The 15,000-nt window shown below is 38.0% G+C and overlaps 1 protein-coding gene across 1 annotated transcript in view; it reads right to left on the bottom strand.

The window, feature by feature from the left end:
• LOC135211981 (tyrosine-protein kinase RYK-like) overlaps positions 1–15,000 on the bottom strand; it is a 451,093-nt gene that overhangs the window by 172,304 nt on the left and 263,789 nt on the right. The window contains exon 3 of the mRNA XM_064245244.1: positions 3,403–3,509. Coding sequence (XP_064101314.1) covers positions 3,403–3,509 — 107 coding nt within the window. The remainder of the gene's footprint in view (positions 1–3,402; positions 3,510–15,000) is intronic.

Genomic DNA, 15,000 nt, shown 5'->3' with positions numbered 1-15,000 from the left:
AGTGCGTAAAAACGAATATATTACCACTTTCATCTACGGAGACTGAAGTCAACAGAGAAAATACTACTGACTTTAAAAGAATTTACTGATATTCGTATCAAATGTAGCAGCTACAGCCGATGGTGTTATTTATCATGACTCCAACAGCACCTGAATGAGGAAAATCTCATGAAGAGTATAGCACCAGAGGTCGGTTTCCCAAAACAAGAAAAACTGGATGGAAATCTTCTTTTCTTGATCATTTCAACTTCGTCTGTGAACTCCGTGAAATGGAAATGCAGCGTAGTAAGGATGGGAAAAAGTTCGGGAGAGTCTACTTGTAAATTCTGGAATTCAGTGCGGGAAACTACATAAAACTTGAACCATTTTCTTTCTATCACTTCTTCGTTGATTTTGTTTGACTCCGAAGTTAGTTAAGAGAATTTTCCTTCAATTTTGTAGGTATATGGTGGTTGGGAGGAGGAGGAGGAGGAGGAGGAGGAGGAGGAGGAGGAGGAGGAGGAGGAGGCGGCACGCCCCGACCCAACCCCAGAGAATGATGAGATGGGGGAGAGAAGGGAGGTAATGAATGACGGGCCTCCATTCAGAACGATCTTCATAGTGACGGAGGCGAGAGAAATGACTCGGATGAATAAGTGGTCCTTGGCGTTTAAGAAGATGAAGAATTGATGAAGAAAAGATGAAGGACGACAAAGGGACCCTTATTGGAACGGCGCTGATGAATTGCCTTGCCGGCCCCGAATTAATGGCTTCGATGACGTCCATTATAACAACGATAACAGCTGGAAAGGGAAATGAAGGTGTCTCCGAGGGCTGGCGGCAGGGCCCAGGCAGAATAATACTTCGGTTGAAGGTCACAAAGTACCGAGACGGGAAAATCTTCAGGGGAGAAATTCGTGGGGGTGATTGAAGGCGATTTTCGAGGACCGGAGCTTAAACCCTATCATTCAGAATTAAAGTGAACTTTACCTCATGCATCCATCATAGTTTGGGCGAGATAGCACCCGGTAGCTAGCTGCCCAGCTGAGCGATGGGGGGGGGGGGGGGGGGGGGGTTTGAACATTCGTTCAAAAACCAGGAGAGAGAACAAGGACATGAGCTGCTTATTTCTGATCCTCCGCAAAATATTAATTAATAATAATAATAATAATAATAATAATAATAATAATAATAATAATAATAATAATAATAATGCTGTTAAAAAGGATGGCAGAATTAAGCGAGTTGATTTTATATATTGTTTTTTTTATTTTACTTACAATTCGCTTCTCAGGCTCAGCGATGTTTCTGAGTAACTGTCCAATATTCATAATGGGAATTTTTGAAAATTCCCATTATGAATATTGACCAGTTACTCAGAAACATCGCTGAGCCTGAGAAGCGAATTGCAAGGAAAATAGAAAAAAACAATGTATAAAATCAACACGCTTAATTCTGCCATCCTTTTTAACAGCATTTGCCTAAAAGAGGGTCTTCTACCAAAATAACAATAATAATAATAATATTAAATGATAAATAAATAAATAAAAATGAAAAAAATACCCAGTGTCCACTACTTCACTAATTCTTTTTTATCGGATAAGATACGATGGTACTAGATGCCAATTCAAAGATATCACTAACGTTAATGTAAATAGGGTCAATAGGGGAAACCCATATAAAGTATTTGAGTAAACAGTGGACAGCCCCACTTGACTTTTCCTATGTAGATGGCAGTTCAGTATTACCATTATTCATAAATTCAGTATGTAATGCAAAAAACAAAGTCAATGAAGGCATTTCAGGCTGTAAACCTACGTAAAAATCGTTTAGAAAAATGAATTAAAACTTGAATGATTTGGGGTCATAAACAGCTTTAAAGAGTTGCCCCATCGACAATACTCATTACAAATTAAAATTATATTATATATAAATATATTATTATATTATATATATAATATATATATATATATATATATTATAATATATATATATATACACACATTTATAAGTGAACCAAATGATCCAAAGGCATTATATTCACATTCAAACTTAACACTTTGGTTAGGAGAGCTGGTTAACAGCTACTGAGGCGTCAGTGTCTTCAACTTTCGTTTATTTTTTAGCAGGTATTAACAAAATATAAGATTCCACATTTGTATATTGATGTGCTCATTCTTATACGAATTATCTTTTTGCCTAGCGTGTCTTCCTCCCTTAAATACGATTTCCACCCCCCACACCCCCACAAAAAAGCCACATGTTCTATCTGTAGCGAAAGGAACAGTTTCATGAACATTTGGCCCATGGAGATATTGCGTCAAATTAACATTACAAACACATAAACAGCAATTATGTAAAGCGACTGACGTTTAAAAATTACAGTTATGTCGCAAAAACTGCCCTTTTTTATTTTGATTAGATGGTCCAAGCCTCCGAGTATTAAACAAATGGCAATCCAAACAAGATTACAACTCGTAATGAACAAATAAACCTGCGGCGGAAGGGGTGGGCCCCATATCTCCCCCGGCCGACTTTACCCAGGACGGCCAGTGACAGAACATGGCCCTCCTACCTGAGATTAATTCTCCGGCTGCCCAAGGAAATAGGAGTGAGAACAGCTCGATGTCAACTATTTCCTTGAGCAACGGAGGTCGACGCTGAATTAAGGGCCATATTCGTTAGAGCTGCATGAGACGGCCGAGGGTTGCTGCTGTCGAGGCTATTCTGTTGCGTCTTAATTTATTATAAATACTATATATATATATATATAATATATATATATATATATATATATATATATATATATAAATATATATATTGAATTTACCGGTCATTTTTACCAGATCCATATGAAATTGTCATAGCCGCATTGCTCTCTTAACTTCTTCGATTCTTTGTTCTTTTTTTTTCCTTGGATACGCTTGTCACCGCAAAGCCTTCTGCGCCAACTTCATCGAGCTTTGCAGTGACAAGCGTATCCAAAAAAATAGAGCAAAGAATTTGAGAGGTTCAGAGGGCATTGTCGCTATTAAATTTATATATATATATATATATATATATATATATATATATAATATATATATATATTATATATTACATATATATAATTATATTATGTATGATGTATATATATATATATATAATACACACATATATATATCATATTGCTATATATATATATATATTATGTATGATGTATGTATATATATATATATATATATTACTATAAATATATATATATATATATATATATATAATATATTATATATATATATATATATTATATATATATATGCGCATAACAACTAACCAAGGTTTCTCTTGACCTGTTTTTGTGGGCGATCACAGATCTGTGCGTACACAGAAAGCCATAAATGCTTCTTGATTTGCATAAGGCAATACTGGTGTCTTGCTACTTACCTGAAGGTCTCTGGTCTGGGAGGAACGAGTCCCTTATTGGAGATATTGAGCTGGGGGAGCGCCATCGCTTCTCCGTTGTCGTACTCCATGTGTGCCATGTACTGTACCTGGAAGGGAAAGGAAGTCAGCTTCAGTTTTTCGCCTCTCTCTTTCTAAAGCAAAATATCATCACAAGAAAAACCTCATCTAACTCGTACTTCAATTTCACGATCATACCTTCCTCCGTTCATTTTCTCTTCGTCTCAGACTGTCTAACATTAGCTCATCTCAAGACAAACCTCATCTAACTCACACTTCAATTTCACGATCATACCTTCCTCCGTTCATTTTCTCTTCGTCTCAGACTGTCTAGTAATAACTCATCTCAAGACATACCTGATCTATCTCATACTTCAATTTCACGATCATACCGTCCTCCGTTCATTTTCTATTCGTCTCCGATTGTCTAGAATTAGTTACACGTCGGTAACTTATCGCATCCATATTTCCAACAAGTTGGAAACAAGTCAACGATCGTAGATAGGGAACAGATCTGGATAAAACTACCAATAAAGCGTTGACTTGTGTTCAATCTGTACATATATCAAAGAAAACTGGTTTTTCACTAATAACGTCAGTGTTACATTCATAACGTCTTTCAATCACTACATATTTTATACAAAAATTTTCCCAAGGCATAAGAATAAAAGCACTGATCAGTTTCAAGGAAGAAAAAAAAAAAGTCTTGGCGCTGAATACTCTGTGTTCAGCTCGTCGTCCGGTGAAAAATTACCTTTTTTATAAGGTAAATAACAACAAGCAACGATTACGCTATACATACACTGGGTAAAGAAGTGCCATAATACCCGAAATCATCACCTTAGTATCAGGTGTAACAGAGGAAAAGCGTTTCATTTCCGACTGACTATAATAGATGCATAGTGGAATGGAGCAGAGTTTAGGCCACACAGTGGAGTGAGCTTAGGCCAAAGGCCAAGCACTTGGACCTATGAAGTCATTCAGCGCTAAAAAGCAAACACAATAGGTAGGTTTGAAAGGTGTAGCAGGAGGACAACCTCGCAGTTGCATCCTGAAATAATTGCTGGGGGGGGATGGATAGCAAGATAAAGCAGAAAGAATATGAATAGAGGAACAGTAAAAGGATTTATTTCTTTTATACTTATTCCTGGAGCCTTTGGGTTCTTTGCTACGAAAATACATGTTCGTTGCTATTTTGTAGAAAGTAGAAGTTACGGATCACTTTCTTGGCTAAATTATTGTAGTTATTATCTACCGATTGCTTTGTTTATTTTTGGATGATAGTTGGCGTTAATATCGTTGAAAGTCATACTTTCAATTTCAAAAGCATATTGTAATGTTGAGTACGTTTCATAAGCCAAAATTAATTAAAATCATTTTATGGATGATACTCCATTAGTTCGTCCTCACAATTAAACTCTATTGTACCACCCATCTTGTGTTCTTTCCAGAGTTCGCTGGGTAAACTCCATAGCCTAAAATAGTCTACAGATGGGATAACTGAAGTACATCACCTTCCTAAGGAGTGAAGCAAGAAGTAAATTGTGGGAAAGATGGGAAAATGAGGCGTTTGTTCCCTAAAGGACTTGATCTCTGTATTGGCAAGGTGTTATATACAGAATCTGTCATTGTTATTACATTTATTTCTGACATTTTACCTTTTCATTGTTAGTGAGTACTATCAAGTTAAACTTTTTCTACATTCAATTTTCGTAATTAGCCCTCTGGACCTGACTACTATAACCCCCTAAGTTCTCTAGCTGAAATTTAACTTATATAATCTGTTCACTAACAATTATAACTCTCAATGCATTTTTTTTCTCTCCAATATCATTACTGTTATATTACCAGTATTTTGATTACTATCTTTTATACTACCTCAGCTATTGTGTGGATAGTGACGTTTATCCATTTTTTTTTTATCATGTCTCATGTATCTAGATTGTGTATGTTTATGCTTGTATTTTGTATACTCCCTGAGCTGAAATAAAGGATATTATTATTATTATTATTATTATTATTATTATTATTATTATTATTATTATTATTATTATTATTATTATTATTATTATTGAACTAAGGAACCTCCGTAACGAGGCTATAGTATTGACAATTAAAAGCCATAGTGGTGTTAAAATATATTATTGTACAATGCTAAAAAAATACAAGGAGAGACTTTCGGATACTGCTCCGTATCCCTCTATTTTAACACTACTGTGGCTTTTAATTGTCATTAATTATTATTATTATTATTATTATTATTATTATTATTACTTAAATGGATGGTCATGATACAAGGCAAGTTACCTCTTGGTTCCGCCCTGAGGTAAGCAAAACATCCCATAAACATTCCAAGGCGACGTCTTCCCCACGTATTACAAACAGGTTGCAAACAGTGTTGCCAACCGTGGGGTAATTACCCTACGCATAGGGTAATTAAGCCTCAAAGCTGGGTCTGTAGGGTAACGGGGTATTGTCACGAAATCTGAGCAAAATGTAGTAGGGTCATTTCAAGATGCTTGTCTTTGTATTTTATCAAAAAGTAACCAGTGAACAACAAATTGATTAATATTTATATATCTTAAGGCCGGGCGTAGGGTAATATGACAGTGAAAGTAGGGTCATTTTCAGTGCCTTAGGTAGGGTAAGGAGCTCTTAGATAGTTGGCAACACTGGTTGCAAATAGGTTAATGACTGAGAATCTTTAGACACTGATGGAAAATCTTAGGAAGCAAAGGTTAGAACTAAAAAATAAGTCGTTCACTGGTTTTCAACCTGTCTGTGATGATTGTGAATTTATTCATTCTCAATCTTGATAACTGACAATTTGTTGATGAATCGTGAAGGATACAGGGAAGAGCGTCCGAGACCCTATACGGAAATGGATATTCAGTGGGTGCTGTTTGAACAATAAACGACCATACAGTGGCTCCGTATCGTGATCAGTTACTGCTGCAGTGTGGGGTCTGCGGTGGGAGGTTGAAACCAACATTCTTTGGAAGCTTGAATTTCAAGTCAATGGCCCCTATGTGCTTGACCCACGTCAATAGGTTTCATCAAACGAAAGAAACGTATCAGCATGCTTATAAATAAATACACGAACAATTACTCGCATACTGAAAACTAAAACAACGACCTGCATCAAAACAGCTCATTTCCAAGGCATAGTTACCAAAGAGATATACAATTCAGACTAAACAACATGCAACTCGAGAAAGATATGATGTCAAGAAATTTGCGTGATTCTGTGCCGGAAACACACGAGTCTCGGCCATTCTTTCTATTTCTTTTCGAACGAGAGACTTTAAATTATGCGGAAAAAATGAAAGAAAAAAATCGAGATTTGCATGAAGGATTTTTACAACCCTGGTAACGTGACCTTTAGCTCACGACAGAATTGGAATCTACGTCTGTCAAAACATTTTTGAAACTAGAAAATTGTGGTGTACACAATTTTCCTCACCCGACGTAAACTTCTCTTCTCCGAGAAGAAGAAAAACACCCCCCCCAAAAAAAAAAAAAAAAAAAAAATTTGCGTATCGATTGTCCCCAAACAACAACAGCAGAAGCAGCAGCAGCGACAACAGCAACAGTAGCAGCAGCAGCAGCAGCAGCAACGTGAATACATGTAATATCCGGAGTATGGATTAAAATGATAGATGAGTTCCATGCATGTCTCGCCAGCAGGGCCTGGCCCAGGCACGGAACACAAAACACGGAACATTCTTCTGTAATATAACATAGTCACTGATTCCAGTTCCACAGCTGTACACGGCCGTAGAGTCTCGACACCAAACGGGACAATTTTCGTTCTTTCCGCAACATGATCTCCTCCTGGGATGGACAGCTACTCTCGGGAATGACTCGAAAGCTTCAGGAGACGATCAAAAATCTTCGTAGTAAAACGGAAGCGCCTCTTTCTCGAAATGGTTCGGCTATTGTCGATAACAGCGAGCGAATTCTCGGTATCAATCGATGGTTATTGACACGGTTTAGACAGAGGGTCTCGCTCGTTCCTCAGCTATTCTTGACCGAGTCCAGGATTCTCTTTACTACGCGTTCATTTCTACGAGGAAGTTCCAATACGCGATCTGGCAACATACGCACACACACACATCTATATATATATATACATATATATATAATATATATAAATAATATATATATATATATATATATATATATATATATATATATATATATATATATATATATATATATATGTAATAAGGGACAGTATGAGCATATCCTTGTGTAATGTTTTGTTTGTTTGTTTGTAAGGTGTTTTTACGTTGCATGGAACCAGTGGTTATTCAGCAACGGGACCAACGGCTTTACGTGAACTTCTGAACCACGTTGAGAGTACACTTCTATCACCAGAAATACACATCACTCACACCTCAATGGAATGCCCGAGACTCGAACTCGCGGCCACCGAGGTGGTACCTCAACACCATACCAACCACGCCACTGAGGAGCTATATCCATGTATAATGATCCCAGCCTGACGTTCAGCTACTCAAAAGCCATTTAAGAATATTCTTCAAGTGTGTGATACGGGAGAGGCAGAAGGGTCCAGCGAATTCATCTTTTGGGTAGAATCTTCTTATGTTACTTCCTCGGAGGCAAAAGGGTGGTAACTGTTCCCGAACATCATTCAGCGAGTTCCTTATTGAGAGAGATCGGATCATTGCCAAATGGAAAGCTGACTGAATACTAGAAAAAAAAAACATGTAACATCCGACTCTGTTTCTGGTCATACAAAATTCCTGGAATTACTAGAGTAAGTAGCCCGACAGACAGTACTAATAAATCTAATACTATTACTATTCAGCAATCAAGAAATCATGAGAAACCTAACAAAATGCTCAAGCAGATAACTATGGTGTTCCGCTTTCAGTTGCACGCACAGTGCAATGTATCCCTTTCCTAAGGTAACCTGGAATACCGTGCTTAGTAATTTCAAGTGTAAAGTGCGGCAGAAATATATCTATAGAAAATTGTGCACTTATACGTTACTGCACACGTTTTTCAAGGCATCGTAGCGTTCCTACCACCATTCGATATTTATAATATAATATCAGCAACTTCAACAAGATTTCGTCAGACATTAGTGGCTAAAAGACATATATACCTTCACTCATGATATAGACGAGCGTATGTAGCAATCGTCTCATGCAATAAAAGTTGAAAAGACCCGAGATGTTTACGAGGTTCTTTGTCCCGCTGTATTCGTTCTGCTTCACCTGAGGGAGACACGTGACGTCTCTGACATTGCCCTCAGTCTCTTCGTCATTCTATCGCCTTGACTCTTCACATTTCTCCGTGTCATTTGTGTCCTTATCAATCAGTCTGTCGTTTCATGACGGCCTCTGCTTATCACCCGATGAGTTTTTATTTCACCTGGCTGCCTGTACGTAAATCATTGCTGGTGTCTCACGTCTCTTGTCTCTTTTTCTCTTTTCCAGCACGTTAGCATGCGTCTTGTCATGCTTCCTGTATGCCTCTGTTTCTCCTGATGTTTTCTTCCATGTCTCCGCTACTTTGTCTCAAGCGTCGTCCCACGTCTCCTCAGGCCTCCTTTTCACTGTTTTCTTTACATATCTGTCTGTCTCCCTTCGTCAGTATATGTTTTCTGTCGTCTAGTCTGTCTTCTGCTTTTCGTTCTGACCTACTCATGTCTCTACGCATTTGCGTGTATGTTTTGTCCTCTTCCAAATGTATTAGTCTGTCCTTACACTGTTTAACTTCATGGAATGTTCCAGTCTGTTTCCATGTCATCCTGCCTCTAATTTGTCAGTTTCTGAGTGAATGCAATACACATGATATGCCAATTACTATATGCTCTTTAGGTAGCATGTACCCTGTCCTATATATTCTCTAGTCTTTGTCTCTTTATACAGCGTTCTGTACCTTGTCCTTTCCTTCGTCCACTTCATCTATTATCAAAATCTGTCTCTTGGCATGGACCCTCCTCCTGCATCTCCCACCGTCGGAATTTTCCCATCCCTCCGAGGGCTCCCTTGGGCGCCAGGCGAGCGCATTACATGATCACGTGGTTCACGGAAGTGGGAGGAAGGACGGGAGGGGGTAGGGGGGGATAGGGAGAGGGGGGAGGGGTGGCTCATAAGTGGCAGATGCGGTCAGGCCGAACTTGATGGATGGTCGTCTTCGGTTAAGGCACGGTGTCAAACTTCCCCGATATCGAATACATTTGACATTCAGCTTTTCATTGATCCACGTGGAGCTATATATATACGCATGCACACACTACAAGCACCCGAAACACATACACGCGCACACAAGCATTCATCGAATACACAAACGCGAGCGCACAAGCATTCCCTTACATGCGAACCATAAGACGGAAGGCAGAACGGGGAAAACAAGCAGACTTTACCAGTGGCTGAATTCCAGGGCTGAGTTCTGGATTATCGGGCTTTCTGGGCGCTGGGGGGGGGGGGGGGGGGTTTGGGGGGGGGGGGGGGGGGTTGGGGGGGGGGGGGGGGGGCGCCCTCATGCGTATGTTTACGGCCGCACGCACATCACTTGTGACTTAATTCGTGTGTCCACATTAGTGTTGGGAAAATGGATATTATTTATCCAGTGAATTCGTCGCTTTGAAGGATGGTATGCGACTTAAACGCCTTTCTTGGCATCATCAGCATGCCATAGTTTGTGTCTTATGAACATTTGGTTACTAATATGCACCTATATTTACTCCTTTCTTATTGCTTTAATTTTTGTTTATTTAAAAAATCAACTGACTTATAAGCACATTCAGAGTTAGTCAACAAAAGGATTTTTTTCTAAAAAGAATGTGAGGAAAGTATAATAATAATCTCATGTCATCATCAAACGAGTCACTGGAATTGGTAAACGAATCCTCAATGAATGTGATTTTATTTAAAATAATAATAATAATAATAATAATAATAATAATAATAATAATAATAATAATATCTTTCACATTAGCGCCCACGTCTCAGAGGCCCGGCCGTTTACCATGACGTGTGTGTCCCTTAATGGACTGGCTATATATCTCATTACATGCACCTTAATGGTACACTTAATGGGCATGTGTTGTATAACAAACAAACAGAAAAGCAGAGAGTGGATACGACCTGCGAGCTTTTATTTCTAATAAAGAAAACAAACAAGCAGAAAACTGTCGGCAAATATCGTAACAATTTTCCGGGACACGAACAACAACTTATTCAAATTTATTCAGAAAATTTCATATATTTCCATTAACGACGGAGGGCACCTCGAGCGACCACTGAGTCAGAAAGAGAATATGAGGCCCTTTGCATATCAGAAGGTAATTTCGATGAGAGATTTACCCGTGATTTTATTTGTTTCCGCGTTCACTAGACGAGTTATTTCTCTATGTCGTGTAGAAAAGGCATTTTACTTCCATTCCAAGATTTTATACTCTTGCTAAACGTTTGAGAATCAGTGCTTGTAATAATGTCTAGACAATTCACATCTTTTGTCCTCAGTGAGATAACAATAAAAAGCAACCTTACTTAAAAAAATTAACAGCTGATTATATATATTTTATATATATATATATATAATATAATATATATATATATATACATACATATATATATATATATATATATATATATATATATATATATATATAATTATATATTATAAAACCTGATTAAGTAGCATTATACAATGCGTTGTATAGCACACTTTATTTTAATGCGTTCCAGTCCAGTCAATTATACTGGCGTAGCTAAGAAAAGTTTATTGAAAATTTATTAAAAATTGTCAATAAATTTGGGAACGAGAACATTGAGAATAACACAAGTCAGTTACATAATATATACGTACTGTTGATGTCTACAATGACAGCTTAAATTAGTAAAGTCACATATTAAAAAAAATGAGAGTAAAACCCTTTCTCAAAGAATGTTTGCAAAGCATAATTTGCAGTGTATTGAACAAATTAACAAACAAGTAAAAAATGCACCGAAGTTTCGTCTGAGCAATCAAGTTTTCTGTACGTTGTATGATGCTGTATTAAAACTATCAGATACGACCGGTAGCACTTCAGTTGCTCCCCAGATGCGTTAGAGTGAGGCTGCCAAACGCACGATCCATGGCAAAATTTAACCTTATATAAAATAAAACCTAATGAGGCTAGAGTGTAGCAATTTGCTATGTTTGATGATTGGAGGGTGGATGATTAACGTACCAATTTGCATCCCCTCAAGTCACAGTAGCTTTTAAGATCTGAGGGCGGATACAAAAAGTGCGGGCGCCGACGGACAAAGCCGGCGCAACAGCTTTCTTTTACAGAAAACTAAAACAAGTGCTAATCAAGCATTATGACGTAACCGGTCTTTTCCTCCACGCTGGGTATCTACTTCCGGCAGTTATGCGCTCTTTCTAGTTCTCATGAGATACTGTAATATCGTTATGAAGGGCCGCCCATGCAATATGCAGTGGGCTGAGTTCGGAGAAGGCGACACTCCAAGATGGATAGATCCAAGGGAGCCACATAATATGAGGGAAATAGATTTATGGATTTACTCTGGTGCGCGAGAGTTTTCTCTTTTGTTTTTTTTTCTGTGCTAGAATGCAATTGTTACATAGACGCTTTTCGGGAAAAAAAAAACAATGTTACCCGATTTTCATCATAAATATACTTGGAATAATAAAATAAATATTCACATAGTTGCATACACACAACTACATATATATACATACACATATAACATACACACACATCATGTATATATATATATATATATAATATATATATATGTGTGTGTGTGTGTGTATATATATAAAACTGTACAAATATCCTTTAATATCTAATTCGCTCTACCTCGGAATTAAAATATTTTAATATATGCTAACCCAAGGGCAATTTGTTATCGACTAAAAAATTCCCCTTCGGTTAACATATATGAAAATATTTTAATTCCGAGGTAGAGCGAATTAGATATTAAAGGACATTTGTAGCTCGATGTATACATATTCTGCTGTAACCGAACATTTTTACCAGTCACACACACACACACACATATACTATGTATATATATTAAAGCCAAAGTCAATATTTGTCACGTAAACGTTCGCATAAAAAATAGATTACACAAAAGTCCAACAAAGAAGCGTATCAGTTACGACGACCCCTCCACCTAACAGAATTACTCCTGACAGTGTCAGTTAATCAAGCCCCTCCCCCACACAAGGGCCCCCACCGAAGGGACTTCCAGAGAGGCGACCAGGGGCCTTCGGCAGTGTCACAAAAACTCTGCCTAATGCTTCCTGACACTTTGTAGCCACTCATACACGATTTGTAGCAGCTCTGGTCTGAGTACATGACACCTGGCGCCATTATCTGCACGCGAGGCAATGGAGCGAAAAAGGAAAAAAAAAAAGGAGAGAAAAGCATGCCTCGACGCACTTTACGACCGTGTTTTAATGCCAGCAAGGCAAATAGCTACGAATTAATAGTTGCATGGGGTCACCACCAATACCAAAAGGGGTTTCGCACTGATGATCGGACGTTTCTATTTTTTTTTTTTTTTTTTTTTTTTTTTTTTTTTTTTTTCTTTTTTTTTCATGGCTGGTCGTTTAAGACGGGCAACAAGTAGTGTTGAGTTGAATATAAAATTCATGCCCAAAGGCCAAGCACTGGGACCTATGAGATAATTCACCGCTGACTTTTTCCTCGTTGGAAGAGTGGTTTTCGCGCTCGGCTACCAATCTGGTGGTCCGAAGTTCGATTCTCGGCTCGGCCAACGCGGAATCAGAGGAATTTATTTCTGGTGATAGGAATTCATTTCTTGATATAATGTGGATCGGCTCCCACAATAAACTGTAGGTCCCGTTGCTAGGTGACCAATTGGTTCCTAGCCACATAAAAATATCTAATCCTTCTGGCCAGCCCTAGGAGAGCTGTTAATCAGCTCAATGGTCTGGTTAATTAAAGTAAGATATACTTTTTACATTCAGCGCTGAAATGGAAATTGACAGTAAAAGGTTTGAAAGGTGTAACAGGAGGAAAACCTCAAAGCAGTTGTACTATAAATCAAGTGTTAGGAGAGGGTGGAAAGTAAGATGAAGAAAGAGAATATGAAAGGAGGTTCAATAAAAGGAACGAAAGGGGTTGCAGCTAGGGGCCGAACGCAAGCTGCAATGAACCCTAAGTAATACCTACAGTGCACCGTGTGAGGTCCACTGACGGAACTACCCCACTAAGGGACAAATAGTGGTACCTTCAGTACCTCGTGACCCGGTTATCAGGCAGATGACCCTTACCAAAGTTGACCTGATGCGGCATACAGTCATAATAAAAGATCGGTTACTATCTAATTATGTACCCATGATCTCACTTAACCTATCTATTTATAAAATTTAGGACTTGGTCCAATAACAAGACGTGATAATGGTTGGATACAGGACAATGAAAATATGAAGCTATTTATAAAATTTAGAACTTGGTCCAGTAACTAGACATATTAGTGGTTGGATACAGGACAATGCAAATATGAAGCGATTAGAATAGAAAAAGAATCAGATGATTTAATTTGAGCAACAATTTGCAAACATTTTCTGGACGTCCTGAAAATGAGCGTGGAACGAAATTCGTTCAGAGCACCAAGAACGATGTCTTGCCCCGACTAAATTGCGGGTAAAACTTCCTCCTCACTGCGGGGGTTTCATAAAAGTATAATGTAATTAACGAGTACCGTGTCGCCTCAATTACTCTAAAGATAATGAACCTTAATATTGTGCAACTATTTCTGTTTTTCATTCCTGCATCTTTCTCTCGCACTTCGAGGGAAACTCGAACTCCGGCCGGCAAGTAAATCACAATTATATAATTAAGTTTCGGTGGATAAAAAATGAAGGGCGTGAGGAGGTTATTACAATTTTGAACCGAGGCGAGTGAGTTCCCTCGCAGTGATGATAATAATCAGTGTTTTATTAAAACGACGAAAACTTCTTACAACGATGACATTCAATTTCAGGCGAGTTCACCGAAACGTGAAATTGGAAAAAAAAAAAAAAAAAAAAAAAAAAAGAAAAAAAGTAGGGCCTTGTATCAAAGAAAACTTTGCCAAAATATCTAACGCCAAGAATGAGATGTCTTAGGCCTTATTGATGCTAATGCTATAAGTTGAAGAGAATTGTATCAGCCTGAAATAAGGGAATGAGTGACAGTAGATTTGATGAAGACTATAAACGTATTATCTAATATGTTAATAGAGAGTCTATGAAACGTCTGGAAAAAAAAAAACATCGGCTAAATTAAAGGAGACAGAACACGCATAAGAAACATGAAACGTATCTTCACATACCTCATTATAAAAAATCAAGAAAAAGTGTCCAGAGATTTATGAATGCTGACGGTGTTCCATGAATTATAGCTACGTGTATAGACCTTCTTCCTACCCATGACCGCGCAAGTGATTACGAACATCCATCTACTTTTAAATATGTCGGTGGAATTGTCGCTGATGTCATAGCAGTCTTTTGGATGCAAAATGAGATTATGACATCAGAAGCATCTCCATGATCATCCTTATCAATGTCACTATTATCAGT

The sequence above is a fragment of the Macrobrachium nipponense genome, chromosome 40 (assembly GCF_015104395.2).
Source record: "Macrobrachium nipponense isolate FS-2020 chromosome 40, ASM1510439v2, whole genome shotgun sequence".
Classification (NCBI taxonomy): Eukaryota; Metazoa; Arthropoda; class Malacostraca; order Decapoda; family Palaemonidae; genus Macrobrachium; species Macrobrachium nipponense.
Note: the sequence above shows the minus strand (reverse complement) of the source record. Positions and strands in the feature narration are given on the sequence as shown.